The following is a 22,749-nucleotide window of genomic DNA, read 5'->3' on the forward strand; positions in this document are numbered from 1 at the left end:
CCAGACTCTGCTGTGTTACACCCAAAACTCTGGAACAAGGAACCTCAAGGGAACGACATGCAGTAAGAAAGTGGGAAGTCTCTATGTGGAAATGAGCCAAAAACATTTAAGTCATTTATGACTGACTGTGCACTGTAAGGCTACTATAGGGCATGAGTTAAAATCGCTTACCTGCCCAAACGCAGTTTTACAAGTCTATTTACAACCCTCCCTTTTGTGGAGGATTTGTGGGCACGAAAAAGATAACCTCTGTTTTGATTGGCTGGTTACTGCAACGGCTCACAGGAGCTGCATAACCTAACCTAGCATTATTTTTCCAAGTTACTAGATAGTGTTGCTTTCCTCTCAGTGTCCAGTTTGCACTGTGTGATTTTAGCTAGCTGAAGAGATTGTCGTAGGGTCTAATAGAGTTAGCTTTTAGCCTACCACCTGCTTGCTTCACCGCCAGTTGGCCCCTCTCTGAGAGGTGCTTTTTTGAGTCAGCTCGCATTAGCTTTTTAACCCTTTTGCCATGCTGCAAGTTTAATTCTTCTAAAATCTGTTTTGCTAACAGATAAAAATGTCTGAGGTTAGGGTCACTTCCATGTACTGAATGGTATATCACTTTATGACAAGACAACTACAGTTTTCTGGGCCTTTCTAGGGCAACTTTAAATGGATTGATATAGTCATTAAATGAACAGAAAACTTAGGAAGTATTGTAAAAACAAGCTCAATGTGTCTATATTTAAATTGTCTTTGACTTTCACTGCACATAAATATTTGTAAATAATAAACACAAATAGGAATCCAGTTGTGAATGAAGTGTTAAGCAGAGTCAAAATGAGCTAATATTAGCATCGGCCAAAACACGACACTGTTCTCAGACTACAGAGTATCTTTCTACATTACTGCAGGTTTCTCAGGGTTAGAGTAAAACAACAGCACCTTTATTAAGAAACTAATCCGTGAGAATCTGGGCCGGAATTCGTTGTTTCATGTGATCATAAACTCAAAATTACTGAAGCTGCCAATCATGAATATTGATCCATAAAACGTTGGTGAAATAATCACCCAACTCACAGATTGGAAGTGAGAGTAACAAACCAGCAATCCTGGTCTGTCTAACTAATTGAAAGCATGTCAGCAGCCTGGAGAGGGTAACGATGGCCTCTTGCTATGGTGTGTATTAATTTCAGGCTCTGTCTGATGGCCCATAAAACTCTCCAGTCTGTCAGAAAGAGTTATGCCCCTGCGCTGTGAACTGTGTAACCCCTCTGCTAACTCACCCAGGTCTAGTAAAGAACTGAAAGGGCTCCATGACTGTCTGCGTAGCAAATTACCTCAGTCTTAACTCAACAGGCTTACAAGAGAGGCCAACCTGTTTTAAATGCCTTTCCATAGGTCATGTATGGGAAGTGTGTCCCACAGTGTTTCTCAATTTTTCTTCACTATATTTAATAATCAGGGTATTTCAAAATGTTTAGTCTTCTAAACAAGCTAAGAGGAATCATGTGTTAAGCACAGCAGTTCATTCAGTTCTGACATTCTTCATCAGACAGAACTGCTCATGAACCTCAGATTCAAGCACTCACGCACTGAGGTCCTTGATTCATAACCAGCTGGTAGACACATGGTGAAGTGTGTAGAACCTGTTAAAATTACCCTTTGCTTCATCCCTGCCCCTCTCTCTCAAATATACACACAATGAGGTCATGATCCAAACTTGGACAGGTCCCAATTGAGAGCTTAATGCAGGTATGCTGTTTTCTGGGGTAGTTTCATATTGCTAATCTCAGTTATTTAGAAAATTATAATACCTGATAGTGGTTTATATTCAAAACTAATATAATAATGGGCTTATCTGTATAATAATGCATGATGTGCTTTACATATTGCGTAATATATAAAAACTAATAATCTACGATGATTTTGGAATCATTATTTATTAGCATCAGGCCTACGTTTAGATTTGACTGATATTTCAAAACCATATTTAAGGAAGCATTTATTGAACTCAGCATCAGCCCACAATTACTACATGGGCGCATCGAATCAAAAGCAAAAATTAGGCTAACAAGAGCTTGATTTATGGCAGAAACCATACCAGTCATGAATAAGATTTGCTGGCAATGCCACAGTCATGCATAGCCAGAAGTCCAAGAGAACCGATGACCCTCCTTCTCCTCACATTAGTCATAGAGATGCTAGCCAACATGGATGTCTATGAGATGATATAACACAATTAGTAATTACTGTTCTCCTCCAAGTGTCACCTTCCTACCATAGTAACAAAGTGTGATTGAGGGAGACCTAGCTAGTCAAGTCAAGTCAAGTCAGAGTTATTTGTATAGCTTTCTACAACTGTTGTCGTCACAAAGCAGCTTTATATAATTAGTAATTAATAAAAGACAAAGACAAAAAAAGAAATAACGTAAGACATGAAGGATCAAAGACCCCCAGTGAGCAAGCCAACGGCGAAACCTTGGGAGGAACCAAGACTCACAAGGGGGACCCATCCTCCTCTGATCAGAACTATTTAAACATTAATGATAAAAATGACCAAACCAGATACAACAGATAGTTAATAGTGGTGATAATAATAGTGGCTTTACAAACGTCAGAGAATCTAAAGCTAGTTATGATGGTGACCCGCATCCACCATGTACAGCAAGCAACCAACACAGTGTTGTGGTGTTGAACCACACATCTCTGAACGAATCAGAAACACAAATAACACAAATAATAAAAGACCCAATGGGATTTTATAGCTTTCGGATGGATTTTGAGGCTAAAATGTACACAAACTGATTTTAAAGAAAGTCTTGTTTCCGTGGCCAGTGATGAGCAAGGGCCAAAAGGAGACAGTGACTGGAAAAAGGTTGAAGTGAGAGAAAAGGAGAATGTGAGTAAGAATATCTGGTACTTTATTATGCTACCTGCTGAGGTCCGACAGGTCAAAGACAGCAGAAGAAAAGTAACTTCTCTTCCTGCTTTAGGGCTAACTGCTAATGCTGTTATGCTGCTAATGAAGATGAATGGTGTGAAAGGTGTAACGCTGTCTGAAAGAAACATGCCAAAGTGTGTTTTTGCACTGAAGGATTGCAGATAATTCTAAACAGAATAAGCTATGGGTATCCATCACTACCTACCGTAGTAACAGGAGCCTTGCTCTCACTGAATAAGGGGTGGAATTTGACAGTGCTGAATGCTCATTGCTATGTCAGTAAGCATGTAAGCACTAGTGTAATGCTAGTAAACTTGCTTGTAAAGCTGCTTGGCAAAACTTTAGATGTATTATTAAGGCCTTAAACATCATAAACTGACCGGCCAGACTAGACATTCCTCACCTCAGTGACTTTATTATAACTCAATAAATAAATCTGCATTGTTTAATCAGCCTCAGGTTGTGGATATATGGCTTTTCTACCATGCAGCAGACGTCAGTGAAGACGAAGTTTACTAATATGCTCAGTCCGTTATTCTATTAAAGTTCAGAGAGGGGTGGAGTGCTCAGTGATGAGCTATGTGGGGAGTGAAGCTGCTGGATGCTTCATGTGATGGTTTTGCTGACGTGGAGCAGCGTGATATCATACACTGCTGGAATATGGCTCTGGTCTGTCTTCTGAGCTGCAGTCTGTGCACAGCAGAAGACAGTATTGATCTGAGTGGAGTTCTGAGTTCTAAATTAGTCTCTAATTACTCTAATACCTCGGTATTCTAAAAAGCACAGCCAGAACTGGGCTAGTTCTGCCATATTGCTACTGCCTTGCAAAAATCTTGCATCTCCATTTTGCCGGTTTTCACTTTTCAACATAATTGTGATGTAATAAAATCTGCCGGCGGTTCTCTGCATTGTGTGCAGATTTTAATAGAAATGCTCTAACTTCCAATGAAAGTAAAGCGGGGCTTTTACTTGCCCTGTAAAGTTGCCATTTTGGAGAGTTTGCGAGGCCTTGCATGATATTTCTGTTATTTTATCAGCATGTTAGCTTGTTCTGAACAGGACTGCAGTTACTAAGCCAGCTCCAGGTTTCAGTCAGTTACAGAAGGCCATTCAGTTCACTTCAGGAATGATCACTGCAGATTGCAGATTCACACTGGATTAAAATCACTAATCTTGTCAGTGATCAGTTAAATTACTGCAGCCAGGTAAAGCTAATCCTGCTCATTTAAGCTTTAAGGCTGTTAATCTTTGCCTATAGTTAACATACCTATAAGCAAAGGTAACCAGTTGTGATTGCCAGTGGGCCCAGGAATTCGGCCTGGTTTTAATTGCTCTGGACAGAAACAAGAATTCAGAAGAATCTCACCTGCGATGGAGACCTTCAATAAAAGTAACAGATGGACTGGACTGGGTTGTGAAGTGCTAGTAAACAAACAGGCGAAAAAAATAAATAAACATACCCTCAACTATTTGGCCATAATGGACTTGTTTGTTCACCACACAGATTGTAAACTGAAAAGGAATGAAGAGAACAACAAGCTCTTGCACTTCTCAGATGTGTTTATCACTACAGCAAATTGAGTAAAACATCCGGAATGTTTTCTCGACACAGCCCAACTGCCGAAGAGGATAATTATGATCACTCTTCCACCTGCATTAGTCTCAGCAATGCTAACCCTGGCTCAAGGGGATATACTGCCTGGAAATAGTACAGGGGCTCCAGGCTGAGATCATCAAAGATCATTTGTGGCGGATGAAGTTTAGGAGTGTAGTGATTGTAGCATATTGCATACTGCACACATACGGAGAAATGAACAATTACACATTAACAACACATGCAATAACAGGGTAACTACTATTAAATAGGTGTTACTTAGCCTAGCCATGTCAGTTATGCTTTGTGTAATTACATTAAGTGCATTAAGTGTACCTCAGCAGTTCGTTACCCCGACTCTAAGGGATATACTGTCTGGAAATAGAATAGGGGCTCCGGGCTGAGATCATCAAAGATCATTTGTGGCGCATGTAGTTTAAGAGTGTGTGCTTGTAGCATAATGCATACTGCACACATATGGAGAAATGAACAATTCCATTAATAAAAAAAAAAAAAAAAAAAAATATATATATATATATATATATATATATATATATATATATATATATAAATATATAAATAAATAAATTTCCCTCGGTATAGCCATGTTCTGACATATATTCATTATGCTGAGAGTTTGATTTTCATCCCAAAATAATGACATTTTCTCTATATTTGGACTATAATAATGACTTGATTTTTGAGATTTCTTGTTATTAATTATTACTCTTCAAGTAAGTACAATTTGAGATAATAAAACATTATTTGAATGAACTGGAAATATACTAGCAGCAAAAAATCAGCATGGATCACCGAGTATTTATTATTATTCTTAGTAATTCAAAGTTGATGGTTCATTCTAGAAAGTTCCTTCCACTATTGCAGTTTGAGAGAACATCCCATGGGGCAAAAATACAAAAATAGCAGCGACAGCCCCTTACATATTATTATTACAGGCACTAAAGGACCACTGTGCCTACACAGCAGCAACGAAATAGGGTTTATTAGATCTGTTTTTAGTGGTCTTTCTATTACTCGTTTATACCACCCAAAACTGGACCTCCGTAGGTGCAGACCCCATCCAAAACCAGCCCCATCTGCAAGTCTGTGTTTTTTTACATAACACTCTCTCGCTGTTCTCACTGTTCGAGAGACCAGTCACAGCAAGAATTACTACCATAATTCTAGACATCAGATCCGGCCTAATGGGAAAAAGCTCACCACTGACAGTTTTAATATCACATGTCCAGCTCCCTCGTATGGAATTCTGGGAGGTAAAGAAGCGATCCCAGCATAAAATGTTTTCACAAATGGCACAGATGACAGTCTGTTCCTTTGCTTTCCCCCACTGTGCGCATGTTTTCTCTAGCGACCTGCCTTCCTCCAACTCTAATCCCCCCCACAGTCATACTTGCTGCCAGTCTCTGGGGGTGTGTGTGTGCAAATATGCATATTTCTTGATTGGTCTTACATTCCTGAGACATATCGATATGAATTTGGAGCTAAGTGTATGTGTGTAAGGGGAAACAGCATGCATACCAGTGGCTAAGTGTGTGTGCATGTAACATGAAGAAGCTTCCATCTCAGTGGAGGTCTCCAGTGTGAGGTCTTCCAGGCCAGGAACCATGGCGCTAGTGTTGGCCCTGAGCTCCTGGCCCCTGGCCCCAGAATTGGCCTTTAGTCAGCTGATGGTAGGGTACAGTCCCACCTGGCCAGGAGCCAAGAACTAAAAGAGACCAGATGTACATAAAAAAGCGATCCTGCAAACTACCAGTTGATGCATTCACGTTTTTCTGGAGAAGATAATTTCGCGCTAATTTCGCTCAGAGCCAACATGCTTCCTCCAAGCACCAAGCTGTTTAAATGCGTATGACAGTTCTGTGAGTGCATCTTTACTGGCACCTGTGTATGATACGTGTCCCCAAATTTAGCCAATCAGTGAAAATGTGTTTGGTGTCTAAAGTTTGACTGCTATCTATAAAATGTGTAAAAGAATGCTGCATAGCTACTCTTTACAGTGAAAACCAGTCAACAGAGTCAAACCATGACAATAAACAACTGTAACCTCCTTAAAGGCTGAATGCAGTTCCTGTAATAGTAAAATACCATAAATACAAATAATCATTTTTACATCTCTGTTCAGAAAACAGAGAAATGTTTTAACAGAAATATAATATTTATAAAACAGACAATATTTTTGGCTATTTTTTGGTTTTTGTGAAAAATACATTATATATACAAATCACAGAGACCTGAGCAGTTCTCTGTGAACGTTTTCTAGGTCTTTCAGACCTCAGATTAACCAACATGTCTGGAATCACTGTTACTACTATTGTGATTATGGCTGAAAAACCTATAAATAATATAAACCTATAAATCAATAAGTGCTGATCATTAATAAAAACAAAAAGTCATGCATGTACGCTGTGCTTGTAAAGCTTACAGCTCTTCTGAATCCTGTATTTACCCAACACATAAATCTGTAAATATAAAATGAACAAGATGCTTTTTTTAAAGCAATCATTGCTGAAAGCACCTAAATATTTAAAATAGTCTTCCACTAAGGTTCTTCACTGTACTTATGTATCTGCTAGTCACATACTAATAATCTCAGATTCATATAATATAAATAGACAACCCCAGATCCTTTCTACCCCTTATAGACTCCAAACTACTGAAAAGTTAACTTATTATTAACAATTCCAGTCCTTTTTCTATTTAGGCTAAAAGAGAATAAACTGGGCGATATAACAGTAGTATAGTGTCCCATGGTGTCAAATGTCTGTTCCACATCAGTCTAATTAACTAACAAGTAAATAAATTTTAATTCATAACTCATTAAACATTAAAACATCAATTTAACAACACAAACCTGTTAAATGTTAACCAGTACTAATCAGCTGGTCCACAGTTTCACACACCACAGGACAGAGTCAACCCCTGCTAACAGACAACTGTCCAACATCAGTGACATCTGGTTTATTTTGGAGGGGTTTGATCACTATATGCCATCAGGGTTGGGGCTGGGTATCAAAACTCTATGGTATGCACTTCAATGGTACCAACTGAATTCCTTCAACACTACTTACCATCAAAGAATTCCATGTCATTCAGAATCCAATTTCCAAGACCTCAGTGGTCAGTCTTATAAGCATCTATGAGCTAGTAAGTATGTGTGCTATAGAATCTGGACTGATTACTGCTGACTACATTAATTACATGAATTACATTCAACATGCCTGCTTTTAACATCCGTGCTTCATTGTTAGTGTTGAGGTCAGTAAGTATTCCCACTTTTAGCACCTCTCACCCATGTCTGCTATAGGCCACACCCACATCCACCAGTATCAAGCTTTGGTACTGAAACTTTCTCACCAGCTTTAGCCAGCAAAACATCACAGTACAGAGCAGAGGCAGTCCAGTACAGCCAGTACTGTAACACTACACGTTTTCCCAGAGCTTGTAGTGTTCAGTCAGAAGCTTTCTAAAAGGCCAAAGACACAATTACAAACAGAAAGTAGAGCAACACTTGAAAGCTGTTAACATTCTGGTGAAATTGCACTTTTAAAAAAGTGGATCATTATTCTCCCCTCCTACTGCATTATCTGCCCTTTAGCTTTTAATTACACTGCAATTAAGGTATCCAATATTGCTGTGGTCAAATAAAAAGTGGAGCTACACCCATAATTAAGAGCCTGTGTCAGGGCTCTTTTTACACTACAGACGAGAGCTGTGTGAGCCAGATGCTGAGGGCTGGTAATTCATGCCCTAAGATGAACACAGTGTGGAACTCAATGTGGCGTCCAACATGGCTTATTCTGGGACCATAATCCTGAGCTAACAGTACATTTGCAGGCATGCCACTTTGCCTTGCAAGACAGTGTCTTAACAGCACTGTTTATGGAATTATGTAATATTTCAAAACATCCACTTGGTTACATACTGTATACAGTGTGGAGAAGTCATGTTATGTTATACAGTATGGATGAGGCTGGATGAGGCACACATTACAAAGGATTTCAGCGCATAGAAACCATTTAAATCTGAAAATGAAATCCCTTCCTCTACAAATCTGATGTACACACTCGACTCCAGGGACTTTAGGCATGCAGAAGGATGTTTGAGTAAAGCGGTGGTCTCATAACGTTGATAAGAAACATGCACAACTAGCCTTCATCTGTAATTCAAAAATAATTGCAAGAGCAGGTTTCTTCTCTATATGCAGAGCCTGAGAAAACATTCTTTTACTGTATGAAATGAGCACTAGGCGCTCTGTCCACTGCCTGGGAGACCGTGGCTCGGGGGGGCAAGATGATGTTGATATCATGATAAACTGCATTGGTTGGTTTTATGAAAATACTGTGACCACTTAAAGAACCATGCTGACCAATTGCATGTTTCATTAACAAGTGGCGTGATTATCTACACTCTTAAAACCAAGGTGTTCAAATGATGCTTTGAACAATACCATAGAAGAACGATGTTCGTAATAGCGATGTACACTATATGTCCAAATTTTTATGGATACCCCTTCTAATTAGAGCATTTAACTTCAGGCCCTCATTGCACTAGTCCCTGTGTAGAAGTACTGCCACCCTGCCTAATGCCCAACGTGGGCTTGAGGGGTATAACATCCCCCAGCACTGAACTGTGTAGTAGTGGTACTGTGTTCTCTGGAATAATAGATGGTGCTCCATCCAATACTTTTGGGATGAGTTGGGGAGTTGAGGATGAGGTGGGGTGGTCACTGATCATTCAACATCCTGACCGCACTAATGCTCTTGTTGCTGAATGCAATCAAATCATCACAGCAATGCTCCACAATCTAGTAGAAAGCTTTTCATGGACAGTGAAGACAGTTACTCCAACATAAGCAGGATAAACTCTTATTGAATGTCCTTGATTTCAGAAGACAAAATGATTGAGCAGGTGTCCCAATACTTTTGTCCATATAGTGTATGTGTGAGTGTGAAGGGCCTTTACAGCAAGTGAGGTTATTTAGGTCTTCATATGGTTCTTCTATTCTCTATTACAAACATGGTTCTTTCTAGAACCAAAAGTGGGTTCTCTATGGCATTGTTCAATGCACCATTTGAAGCACATTTTATTTGCAAAAGTGTAAAGTTCTGAACATCATGAGTTCAATCCTCTTGGCAATACCTGGTCAACATTTTTTCAACCTCAGAGACCATCAAATAATGTATCATAAAAAAAGCCCTACTCTAACTACAGGGCAGAATAAAAGAAAGTGGCACTTACGCTTGATGCAGCGGTTCGTCCCAGGTGCAACAGCCCATCCCGAACAGCACTGCTGACCCCCACACACATGTGGCCTGCAGGAGTAAAAGGTTACACCCATCTGTTAAGACCAAATCAAGTGCAGCACAGAGCGGTACAGCTTTTCAAAACTTCAACTGGAATAAAGGCCTCCGTGTCCGTAACCTAGCTTGAGGTCCCTAATTCAAGGCTAAACCCAAGACTTCAACGTTCTACAGATTTTCACGAAGCTGGTCATTATGGTTTCAGCTTGCTCTGATGTGGCGAGGCCAGGAAAAGAACACCTCGGAGAATTACACGTAAATTGTATTTGATTCAATAACATTTTCGAGCGGGGTGCGTAATTCTAGCTGGTGCTGTGGTTCCACGCAGGCCGCCTCTGTGTTATGCATGGGGAGCGACGGGAAAACAAATACTGAGGTTATCTGAAACACTGAGGGAGAGACGGCAGCGGCCGTGGATATGAAAAGCACCCTGTGCCGTGCATAAATCTCCTCTCAAATGAAGGATGACAAGTTTAATACTGCAATAACTGCATTCCTGGCATAGCTTCGTCCACAAACATGACTCTCCATGACTTAAACGGCTGCCCACAGCAACATGAAGAGGCACAAATTCGACTTAAGGGCTGCTAAATGTAAGAGTTGTGACCTGGAACATCTTGTGTGTAAATATTACAGGCTGAATGGCATAGCCAAAGACATGCTGTATTGGAAACAATGCAGATTAATTATTAATAAATTCCTATTAGATGTCTGGTGATACTGACTGTAATTACACTGTGAGTCAAGTTCATTAAAGGTTTTAGGTTTTAAGGTATACGTTTGAGGATTTGTGAGGTTTTTGAACTAGAAATGTACACTAAGAAAGCTTGGTCATTATGGTGAAGCTGTTTTTGCTAGGTGGTTGCTATGGTGTTGCTAGGTGCTTGCTAACTTATCCTAGGGTGCTGCTATGGTGTTACTAAGTGGTTGCTAAATCAGTTGTATAGTGTATGCCAAAAAACAAATGTATACGCTATCCCAGGTGATTGCTATGGTATTGCTAGGTGCTTGCTAACTTATACTTGGTGGTTGTTATGGTGTTGCTAAGTGGTTGCTAGATGGGTTGTATAGTGTTGCACGGTGGTTGCTTTGGTATCCCAGGTGATCACTATGGTGTTGCAATGTGGTTGTTGTGTAATTGCTATTGTGTTGCTGGGTGCTTGGTAACTTATCCTTGGTGGTTGTTATGGTGTTGCTAAGTGGTTGCTAGATGGGTTGTATAGTGTTGCAAGGTGGTTGCTTTGGAATTCCGGGTGATCCCTGTGGTCTTGTGAAGTGGTTGTTGTGTGATTGCTATTGTGTTGCTAGGTGCTTGCTAACCTATTCTTGGTGGTTGCTATGATGTTGCTAAGTGGTTGCTCACTGGGAGAGGAGGTTATGTTTTCTTGACTTCTTGTCCTATTACTGGATCACAGTAAAGCTGCTTCGTTAGCTGTAAAATCGCTATACAACTGAATTAGTTTTAATTTGATTGCTATAGTGTTGCTAGGTGCTTGCTAAGATACCCTAGGTGGTTGCTGTGGTGTTGCTAAGTGGTTGCTAGACGGGTTCTTTAGTGTTGCAAGGTGGTTGCTTTTTTATCCCAGGTGATCGCTATGTGTTGTGAAGTGGTTCGCTAAGTGAATGCTATGGTGTAGCTTTTCTCTTATTCTTGGACGTTGTCATGGTGTTAGCAAAGCATAGCAAAGCAATTGCTATGGTATTCTAAATGGTTGGGTTGCTACATGGGTTCTATACTGTTGCAAGGCAGTCGCTATTATATCCCATGTGGTTGCTATGGTGGTGCTAAGTGGTCCACCACTCATAAACCAATGTCTCTTAGATGTGCCTGACTGGCTACCAGTGAGTGAGCTTTGGAGAGCAGTTGGTTGACAGCTGTTTTGCCCCTTCCTGAAAGTCTGAACTGTGAAAAAAGTTCTTCCTGCATAGTTTGTTTGGGTGGTCTAACTTAACCAACACATGCTAAAGTAGTTTGAATGATTTGCTGTCTATCATAGAGGCCTAGCCCCAGCTCTATATTTCAGCAAACGTGTTTGAATGATGACTTCATGATTTTTGAGTCATGGGTCGGATTTTCAGGGAGATGTGTGACACTTTACCATTGCCACGTAAAGATAGGCTGGCCTTCTGCACTGTATGTGGTGTTTGCTAGTTCTGCTGTGTTCTGATACTCACTATACTGGACTGAGTAATTCCCCTCAGTGCATATCAGGTTAGTGGTGATAAAGTACTTTAGTCTGCTTCCCACAAGAGTCTCATTAGTAGCTTTGGATCAGTTTAGGTGAAAACTGACTGCAATGGCTTCTGCATACTACAAATGTTTGTGTACCACCGGAATAAACAATATTAATGGCAATATTAAAAATATATAGGAAATTTCAACTGATTTGTACAGAAGTAAATGATCCAACATGACGTGATATTAATAATGAAGTAATATAAATGATATTGGAAAGATAAATATAATCTTCATCCGTTATATATGTCTTTAAAAAAAAACATAAAACTTGTACCAAAACAAATTTGATTTACATGACATTGCACACCCTGCGAGGTGACTATTGTGCATGCACATTGAACATTTGTTTGAATATTTGTGTGCAGCTTCTCTGAGGAAGGCCAACATTTAGATTGTCCATGTGAGCTCACATGCATTGAATTCTTTTCCCTATAACAGTGCTCTATATAGTGATCTGGATTTTCCAGTGTAGGGGACAGTGAATATGGCACAGTTTCTGAAACACAGCTCTTCACTTATATTGGTAAAGAAACTTTCCATTGAGTGATTAAAGATTCATCACACTTCCCTATTACATACATGCTTCTTTGTGGAACCAAAAGTCGTCCTAATGAAGTAGAAAAATGAATTATGCAACCCAAGATCTTGTTTGAGGGGTTACCAATCTTATCCACAAAGGGTCGGTGTGCAACTGCTGGATCAAAGGCTTATTACACACTAAGGTGTATTACTCAGTAACTACAGAGGCTTCTGTACAAACTGGTGGGGCTATTCTTTGGTAATAGAAGTTTCAAATAATACTTTCTAGGCTGTTTAAGGGGTCCTTTGTGGATAAGACTGGTGAGGCCTGTAACATATGCTGCCATGATGTCAGAGACATCCCTAAGAATGGCCCAGTTCAAAGCTTTTCCGATACAGAGTGTGAGCAGTAACTTTAAATGCCAGTGAGACAGAAACAAATGAGTCAGAGAGCAGCAAGAGGTTTCGGAGAAATGTGTTCTCCAAACATGCTCAAACAAGTAACCGAAAGATGATTTAGTCACAGTTAATGAGCATGAAAAAAAGCTCCCAAACGTAGTGACTAATAATTTATGACACCTGTTTCATTCTGTTCTTTTTACTTTAGCAATACCGCTGGCTGGAGTTCAGCAGGGCACTTACTCAAAGAGAAAGAGAAACTTTAAACTGATGCTGAGGGAAAAACTAAGACCTGAAGGCACATATCCTACACTTTTCCCAAAGTCCACTACAGACATGTGGTCATGTGGGTAACAAAAACAATCACAGGTTCTCTTAAGGTGAACCTTGCTTTAGTAAATAACAGGCTGATTTGTGAACAGTGGCTTACCATATGTCCAAATATTTGTGGACACCTCTTCTAATGAATGCATTCACTAAGTTGGACCGACTGTTGACACAGATGTGCAAATACACAATCAAACAGCTAGAAATATTATCAATAGAATATTATCAGTAGAATAGGCCTCTCTGGAGCAGATAAACATGGACCTATTGGCACTATGCCTAATGCCAGGTGTAGGCGTGAGGGGGGGTATAAAGCCCCCCAGTATTGAGCTGTGGAGTGTTTTCTGGAATGATGAATGGTGCTACATCCAGTACTTCCGAGATGTGTTGGGGAGTTGGGGGTGAGGTGGTGAGAGGATCATCCAACATCCTGACCTCACTAACTTGCTCTCGTCGCTGAAAGAAATCAAATCCTCACAGCAATGCTCCGAAATCTAATACAGAGCCTTCTCTGGACAGCAGAGACAGTCACTCCAACAAAATGTGGATAAACTTCTTTTTAATACCCTTGATTGCATAGGAAACCATGAATGAGCAGGTGTCCCAATACTTTTGTCCATATAGTGTACATAAATCGGTTCTGGTCTGGTCTACTCTGGTCTGGTAAATTCAAAAAGCAGTCTAGGTTGAAGCACTTAATGAATAGTCTGATGAACAATTCTAGAGAGGCTAAATATGCTAGGCTAAACATGTTAACAAATGCTGGACTTGGAATGTCAACAATCACATCTCAGTAAATACATGCTTATATCTTAATTTACTTGAAAAATGAAAAAAGAGAAAAGCACTACTCCACGTTCAGACTGGAATGCGGAATGATACCACATATTGTGGTGAGGTTTAAGTGGTTCTGGTTACTCAAAATCTCTGCCTGCCATTTATATGCAGGGAAGTTTATTTTGGTTTTTATAGACTTAAGCAATTCATACAGTGTTCTAAACCACACTGTCTGGATCAAAAAAAAAGTCAGGCTCTGGATGCATTGTGAGTATATTAAGATGCATTTTTGGGGCGTGTATTTATATATAGATGGTGACAGTCTACATACTCTGTTTGTTAGCAACATTAGCCTAGCATCATCCATTCTAAACTAAAGCAAAGACACCAAACATGTCAATCATGGCTGACTCACTAATTCCATTTTTTGCCATGTAAATGGGTGGGGCTAAACTGCTGAAGGCAGAAAAAAATCACAACATCACAAATATAATGAATAAAAAACACTGTTTTAAACCTACAGGAGCTTTTGTGGCATCCCATTCTAAATCCTTAGGTATTGATACAGGGTTGGTCCCCCTTTGCAGCTCTAACAGCTCCCTCTCTTCTAGGAAGGCTGTCTACAAAATCTTAGAGTGTGTCTGTGGGACATGTTGCCAGTTCATTTAAGGGGTTGAGGTCAGGGCTATTAGTGGACCAATCAAGTTCTTCCACACCAAACTCATCCAACCCTGCCTTTTGTGGACCTTCATGCTGGAGCAGAAAATGACCTTCCTAAAATTGTTTCCACAAAGTAGGAAGCAAACGATTGTCTTGGTGTGCTGAAGCATTCAGATTTCCCTTCACTGGAACTAAGCAGCCTATAGGCCAAGCCCTGAAAACCAACCCCCTAGCATTATTCCTCCTCCACCAAACTTTAGCGTTGGCACAATTCTTTTGGCCTCCATCAAACCCAGACTAGTCCATCAGACTGCAAGATTCAGAAGTGTGATGTGTGACTCCACAGAACATGTTTTCACTGTAACTTCGCGGCTGAGCTGCTGTGGTTCATAAACACGTCCACCTTTCAAATAATACTGATTTGTTGCATCGGTGCCTCCTCTTACAGTACCATACTGGAACCACCCATTCCTTCACTAATGTGGGTAAGGGCAGACTGAATTTCTAGGTGCATGGAGCACCTGAATTCAACTATTAAGAGGTGTGTCCCAATACTTTTGTCCATATAGTGTAACAAAAGACGAGAATGGTTCTTTGTTTTTATTTTGGGTTCTTTGAGTGAAGTCTCAATGATCATTTGTCTGTTAAATGACAGAATCAATGGTTGCCTAAAATCCAAAATCAAACGAGGTTTTTACAGAATATCCCCCAGAAATGTCCGATATCTTAGGCATGTTGTGTTAAACTAGGCCATATTTTAAGAGTAATATACCAAAGCATGCTCAGATACATACTGGCTTAAAGAAGTCTCCTGATATTTGTGTCTTGATATTGTCCACATTATGTCATCTCTATGACACTGCTATGCAGCTGAACTCCTATAGAGGTGAATATGTGGAGCAAATCTGTTTTCTAAGCATGACCTACATCCATCTGCAGATGGCGGACCACTTACAGTTAGGCCCTCTTTTGCTCATAAATGGGCTCATAGAATCCAGGGAAGGCTTTATACTAGATTTTGCAGCAATGTTGTGAGGATTTGATTGCCCTCAGCTACAAAAGCAAGTTAATGAGGTCAGGATGTTGGATAATCACCACTTCACCTCATCCACAATTTCTCAACTCATCCCAAAAGTACTGGATAAGCTGAAGAAGACACTTGCTCTGAGCATCTGCAAATCTGTGACAGTAAAGTAGCTGAATGCATTCATTAAAAGGGATGTCTGCAAACTTTTGGACATCTAGCGTATGACTTACAGGGAGGAGAATGGGTGGTGGTAGGAATAGATGGCAGGCCTCCGGCATGTTCCACCTCCTGAAATTCAGTTATTTCATAACGTTTTGATGGATTTTATGCCTGCTGCTACTCTACGACGTCATGACCAACATTTTGGAAGCTTGTCTTTTATTCATCCTGGACAAGCCTTCCCCCAGTCCCCCCATTAAAGGCCTAGCTCTCCTACCCATAAATCTCTAGTGATGCCCCAACTTCATGGAGTGAGACAAGAAAGGGAGATGGAACATACTGATGGATGTGTTTAGGTTAAAGAACAGAAAAAAAAAAGGTAAAAAGAATCTTGAGGGCTTTTCAACACGGAGAGATGGCCGTCAGGAGAAACAGGTGTTTCTGATCACAAATTGAATGTGCAAATGGGTGCCAGAGCTTTGAGGGAGAACCATGTGGCTGTAGGCTGTGTGCATCCCCAGTAACACACACTCTCACTTTCTCTTGCGCTCACACACACACACAAACATTTTCTCTCTCCTCTCTCTCTCTCTCTTTCTCTCTCTCTGTCTCTCTCACTCACTCACTCACACACCACCAGGAATAGCCCGAGCTCACACAATAGCTTCAATGTGGGTCACAAGAGAAGGCACATACAAAAGGAATGCTGCTGGGCTAACATCAAATGCTACCACCGGTAGCTGCCAGTGCATTTTTGGCATAACGATAGAGGCCTCAAAGCGGGATTTTCATTTATACCTATGGATTAAATGATGATTGCAAACCTGGGAGCAGTTGAGAACAGGAACAGGCTGCAATGAATGGAGCGAGATCAAGTTAACTGAGTGCACATGCTTTGAAGAGCAGGACAGTAGAAGAATGTATGGAAAGGGGAAACAGCCCACACAATGCCGGTGCAACGAGACTCAGCTGCTATGAATTACTCAAATAGGACGTGTCTTTGAGATCAGAAGCTCAACAGAATGTCTCTAGTTAACAGTACAAATAGATCTTACTCGTGCATTCCTCAGGTCCGTCAAATCCCACCCCAACAACCCCCCCTCCCCCTCCCCTTTTACTCAGTGTCATGGATCAGCGCTCATTCAAGGTCCTTTACTACACACTACTTATTTACCCAACTACTGAATTGCCCAGCTAATGGTTTAGAGGACTGGTCATATATCAGCCCAAGCCTATTTAACGCTGAGCTCAAGCTTCATTTGCTGATGGCAGGGTAAGCGAGAAAAGAGGGTAGTTTTAAGCCCACATGCTTGCTCACACCGACGTGTTAACAAACAGCCGGAGGCACAGAACCAAAAAGCAATTAAAGGAGTTTAATACCCTGCATACAGAACCTTATGAACAACTGCTGCTCTTGAGGTGGCAACCTTATTCACAAGCACTGTTACTTAAGTATTTCCTCTCCTACACTCCTAGCAAAATAGTTGAGTTAGTGCTGAATGGGGTTCTCAGACTTATGGCAATCGTGGAACCCTTTTTGGTGCAACCGAGAACCACTTTTAGGAATGATATACATATTCAAGTATTCTATTATATGGAAGAACCATTTACACGGTTCCAAAAAGGGGGTTCTTTGGGGTTTCTTGAGTAAAGCCAACATTTAAACTCTTATATAAGTATAAGTATAAGTAAGGGGTTCTTCAATGGCTTTAGAGTAAAGGCAATGGTAACACTCTTAGCAAAGGTGGTTCTATATACGTTTTACATTAGTATAACATTTTATTCTCATTTTAAGTGGAACCTTTTGGTTCTATAGGCTAAAGAACCATTTTTATTATCACATTCTTTCAACAAAGAATTTCAACCATTAGCCAGAGCCAGAGCCAGGCGAAGACCATTTGAGTTGGTATGGCTCTACATAGAACCACCGCCTTAAGATCTTAAGAAGGTTGTGTATTAAGAACCATGGCAACTTAAGGAGACATTTGATTGGTTAAATGGACAGACGGTTCTCTCTAAAGAAATGTCTATGTAGCACCAAAAAGGATTACAGTTTTGGTAATTGTTATGGTTCTATATGGAAATAGTGGTTCCATAATAGTGGTTCTATATGGAACCATGACAACTATGCATGCATTATAGTGATTAAAAGTGTCCTCATATACAGGGATGGTGTAGGTGGCTCTCTAATGTATCAAAAAGGTTCAACTATTGTTAGGAGTCAAAGAACCATTTTCAGTACCATTCAGAACCTTTTTTTCTAGAAGTGCATTAGGATCCAAAAGCCCAAAGGTCCAAACCCAAGAACTGTTACAGTTTCAGAGGTTAGGCTTGGAGAAGTTCATCTAGAATGCTGAGTGGCATTTCAACAGGGTTGCATCATTCTTCATTCTGAAGCAAAATATCACAGTATTCAGTACATCCACGCTCTGCCTTCGTCTCAGCCTGAGCTCAGTAGCCTACAGGTTTCTGCAGAACTCATATGACTGGTCGGAGGCCAAACAGAGAGATGTTCAACAGGCTCACTTTCTCCAACAGTGGACTGCTCTCATCCTGAACACATACATCCAAGTTCGGGTCAGGGTTTGCCAATTGACCTGGTCTTTCAGACCCTGCTACTTCTAATCTAATCTACCTACTCTTAAAAATCAAGATGCCTCAAATAGTTCCAGAAAGGAACCACATACGGTTCCATAAAGAAGCATGCCTGAAACAGAGATGTGAGAGTGTGCAGAACCTTCAAACTGCTAAAGAGCTTCAGAGAACCATTTGGAGCACCTTCATTTTAATCAGGGTGTACAGGGTGTTCAGATGAGGTGATGCTTACCCAACAAGCTTCTTGGGGTATGTGGCTTTGCTCTCCTGATGGTCAGGTGGGCTTGGTTTGACGCTGCTTCGGCCTCTGCCCATCGTCCTCAGCTGCCTCGGGGATCTGACCAGGGCAGCGGCCAGGGAGAGGCTGAGGGAGAGCAGGAGCAGAAACCACAGGCGCTCCATCGTATGGTGGAAGAGGGATAGATAGACAGATAGACAGACAGACAGACAGACAGACAGATAGACAGATAGACAGATAGAGAGAGAAAGTGGTCGACGGTCAGTAATCCAGCGACGATTCAAGAAGTGCAGTCCAGTTAAAAGTGCCTTAAAACAAGCGAGTCCACTCTCAGTGTAAGACTGGGGTGTCACACACACACGCGCGCGCGCACGATTATATAGCTACACAGACACGTGCAAAAAATCAAGTTTCAAGCAACGCGAGAAATGTCCAGCGTGTTCAAAACCCCTTCTCATAGTTCACAGGTAACTCAGTGAAGTCTCTTCAGCGCGTCCTTAAGCTCGACTGCGCCTTTACGCGCGTTAACGGAGCCGCGCGGCCGTGCTCATGGTGATGGCGAGGCGCGCGTGTGTGTCTCAGGCTTTGCTGCTCTCGTGAAGGCGGCGTGTGTGTACGTATTTCAGCCTCTGCTCCTTTCTCGTGCTGGCGAGCGCGCCTGTATGAGCGTGTGTATGTGTATGCGTGTGTGTGTGTGTGTGTTTCAGGCTCTGCTGCTCTCGTGCTGCAGCTCCTCTAGCAGTTTGAATGGAGCTCGCGCTGCTCTGGCCGCCTCCTCTGGGCTGAAGTCATCAGGAAGTTTAAGGTGGGCTGGACTCCCCCTGTCTGTGTGTGTGTGTGTGTGAGAGAGAGAGAGAGAGTGTGTGTGTGTGTGTGAAAGAGAGAGAGAGAGAGAGAGAGAGAGAGAGAGAGAGGAGACCGAGCCATAAAGCTGCTGCACAGCAGTGTGATATATGTGCGCGCGCCCGGTCAAGTAGCTTTGTGTTCAAGATGCATCTGGCACAGCTGGGCTGTGGGCTCGAGCTTCACGTGGACGTTGAAAACATGCTGATGCATTTTGTGGTTCACTCGCCACCTTTAATTGGCTTCATGTGCTTTGTGTGTGTGTGTGTGTGTGTGTGTGTGTGTGTGTGTGTGTGTGTGTGACAGTATAAGTGGTCTCTATGTGTGCCGTGCAAAACACAACCTCCTATCAGTCCTCTGTAATACACAACTACTCATAAGTGTTCCTTATTTTTTGTCTTTTCCAGATTTTAGAGTAGCAGGAAAAGCCAAGAATGGCTGGAGCCTGGCGTTGAATACTTGTTGAGGGTTAACTTGAATATGAATAATCTATCTATAATATTAGACATCTTTTCTGCAAGTTAACTCAGAGTGCCTCTTTCTTTAAATCATAATGGGCCACTGATCCCAACCGCCACCCACCCCCTCCTTTAGTAAATCATCCTCACTTTGCTATACAAATTACACAAAACACTAGCTAGCTAACATTTACTTCACCTTGAGTTCATCTCATTTATCTCTCTCTCTCTCTCTCTCTCTCTCTCTCTCCCAGCTGCCTGCAGTCTGCTGTACCTGCCTTCCTGCCCTTATGTACAGCTACACAAATCAGGACGCCGTTGATTGTAATTTTCTCCTGTTTGGTAGTAGTAGCTGGTAGCAGCCCCACCCTGAAGGCTCTGTAGTTTAGCCTGGCTGGCTCTGACTGTGAGTTATTTATCTGCTTCATAAGGGAGCTGTACTGCAGCCACCAAGAGGGAGTTTCAGCAATATTGGTCTGATTTCGGTAAACTAAACACAAAACCCAGTAGTCAAAACACATATAATGAAAACAGTTAAATTTATGGTAGAAAAGCAGCCATGAGGGTGAATCTAGAGAAATATCTGTTCATTACTGTCTGCAGATGACACTGCCATGAAAACAAGAGAGAAAATATCCAAAAGCATGTTCTACTTGGACTTGTTTAACTACATCCATTATTTTTCATTCTGTAGTTTGTATCCAGCTTTTCCCTCCTGTACAAAATCTTTAAAAGGCTTTTTGAGTAAAAAAAAAATCTGTGCATTAAGCAATAAAGAATACATGCAAATAAATAATACTGTAGTGATTGTGTGTGTGTGTGTAAGCTCAACCATTTCCAAGGCTCTTCTCAAGAAAGGCCACGATTTGCTCTTCCTATCCAAATTCTAATTCATCTAATCTGTCCTTCATTACAGTTAATTAGCTGAGCTGCTAATTGAATTGTTAATTAGCTGAGCTGCTGGTGGAACTGAACAAATTCAGACTTTTGATCGGTCGAGTTTGTAATAGCTGCATCAGGGTGCAAAGTACAAAATGACATAAATGGGCAAGAAAAGTTAATCCTAGTGAAGATATTTTCTAATGTTTCAAACCCATAAAACCATCAATCACAGAGATTCATACCTGCTCTGCTGGAATAGGTGTATGATAGACAGCTTTATGGGTTTGTAACACCAAAAAAAAAAAAAGCTTCACTGGCATCATCTTACTTGCACCAACATGTTGTGTAGAAAACTCTGAGACACAGTTAAGACACTGACAGCACCGCAGAATTTATGCACAGAGGAAACTATGCTCTTTCATATTGCATGATGTTTGTAATCAACTCTTTCAGATGGGTGGTGGCTGGATGGATGGATGAATGGGTGGGTGGGTGAATTAATGGATTGGGCGGGTGGATGGACAAGTGTGTGGGTGATTGTATAGTGGCATGGATAAATGAGTAGGTGATTGGGAGGGTGGATGTTTGGATGCGTGGTGGGAAGGATGGATGGATGGGGTGGGTGGATGGACGAGTGTGTGGGTAATTGGCTGGATGTATGGCGGCATGGATAAATGAGTAGGTGATTGGGTGGGTGGATGTTTGGATGAGTGGTGGGAAGGATGGATGGGTGGGTGGATGGATGGATGGGGTAGGTGGATGGACAAGTGTGTGGGTGATTGTATAGTGGCATGGATAAACGAGTAGGTGATTGGGTGGGTGGATATTTGCATGAGTGGTGGGAAGGATGGATGGAAGGGGTGGGTGGATAGACGAGTGTGTGGGTGATTGGCTGGATGTATGGCGGCATGGATAAATGAGTAGGTGATTGGGAGGGTGGATGTTTGGATGAGTGGTGGGAAGGATGGATGGGTGGGTGGATGGATGGATGGATGGGGTTGAGAGGTTGGATGTGTGGGTGGATGGATGGATAAAAGAATGAATGGTTGGGAGGTGTTCGGGTGGATGGAAGGGGGGATGGGTGGGTGGAGGGAATGTATTGTTCTCAAAGAGGACCTTTGTGTGCAACAGTAGAGCAGGAGAGCCCATGTAACTACACACAGCGCAGATACATCGGCTCACTTCTGTCTGTAGGAATCCGTGCATTCTTCACTTAATAGACTTCTTGGAAAACGTGCATTATATAATATATCACTTCCATCTTTCCTCATCCTTCCTTACTATATCATCAGTTTTCATCCGCTGTCTGGAAAAGACACTTCCCCCATCTCCCTTAAGAGTTTCAACAATCCAAAGAGAATTGGCAAACGTCTCTCTCTCTCTAGCCGCAAGGAGACATTTGTACTTCTCATCCCAAGGTTCTCCAGAACTGCTCAGAGAATCATGTCCAATTCCATTACACTCCATTAGCCTCCCTCCAAAAATCACAACTGAAAGGGCCTTTGCGTTGAACTGTACATCGTCTGTAATCGCAGCACACCAGAAGTGAAATAGATGCTTACACCTTCCGGGCAAGCTGAGGGGAGGCTGATCAGATGGTTGACTGAACAACAATTCATCTCCACAGAGGCCCAGAGCAGTATTTATTACAGTAAGCAGAAGAACTTCAATCCAAAACCACTAATGGAAACAGCGCTGAACTGACGAAAAAAAAAAAAAAAACAAATCCAAATCTGTTCACAGAGTGGGCATCTCTACAGTTCAGAAGTGCAGAATCTCTGGAAA

At 41.5% G+C, this 22,749-nt stretch overlaps 1 protein-coding gene across 1 annotated transcript in view; it reads right to left on the reverse strand.

Moving 5' to 3' along the window:
- Positions 1–19,473, reverse strand: part of LOC140564075 (latent-transforming growth factor beta-binding protein 2-like) — a 154,840-nt gene extending 135,367 nt beyond the window's left edge. Inside the window, exons 1-2 of the mRNA XM_072689151.1 lie at positions 18,776–19,473; positions 9,780–9,853 (exon numbers count right to left, since the gene is read on the reverse strand). Of these exons, the coding sequence (XP_072545252.1) occupies positions 9,780–9,853; positions 18,776–18,945 (244 nt within the window). The 5' untranslated portion in view covers positions 18,946–19,473. The remainder of the gene's footprint in view (positions 1–9,779; positions 9,854–18,775) is intronic.
- Between the last annotated feature and the right edge of the window lie 3,276 nt (positions 19,474–22,749).

Source organism: Salminus brasiliensis, chromosome 10, assembly GCF_030463535.1.
Source record: "Salminus brasiliensis chromosome 10, fSalBra1.hap2, whole genome shotgun sequence".
Taxonomy (NCBI): domain Eukaryota; kingdom Metazoa; phylum Chordata; class Actinopteri; order Characiformes; family Bryconidae; genus Salminus; species Salminus brasiliensis.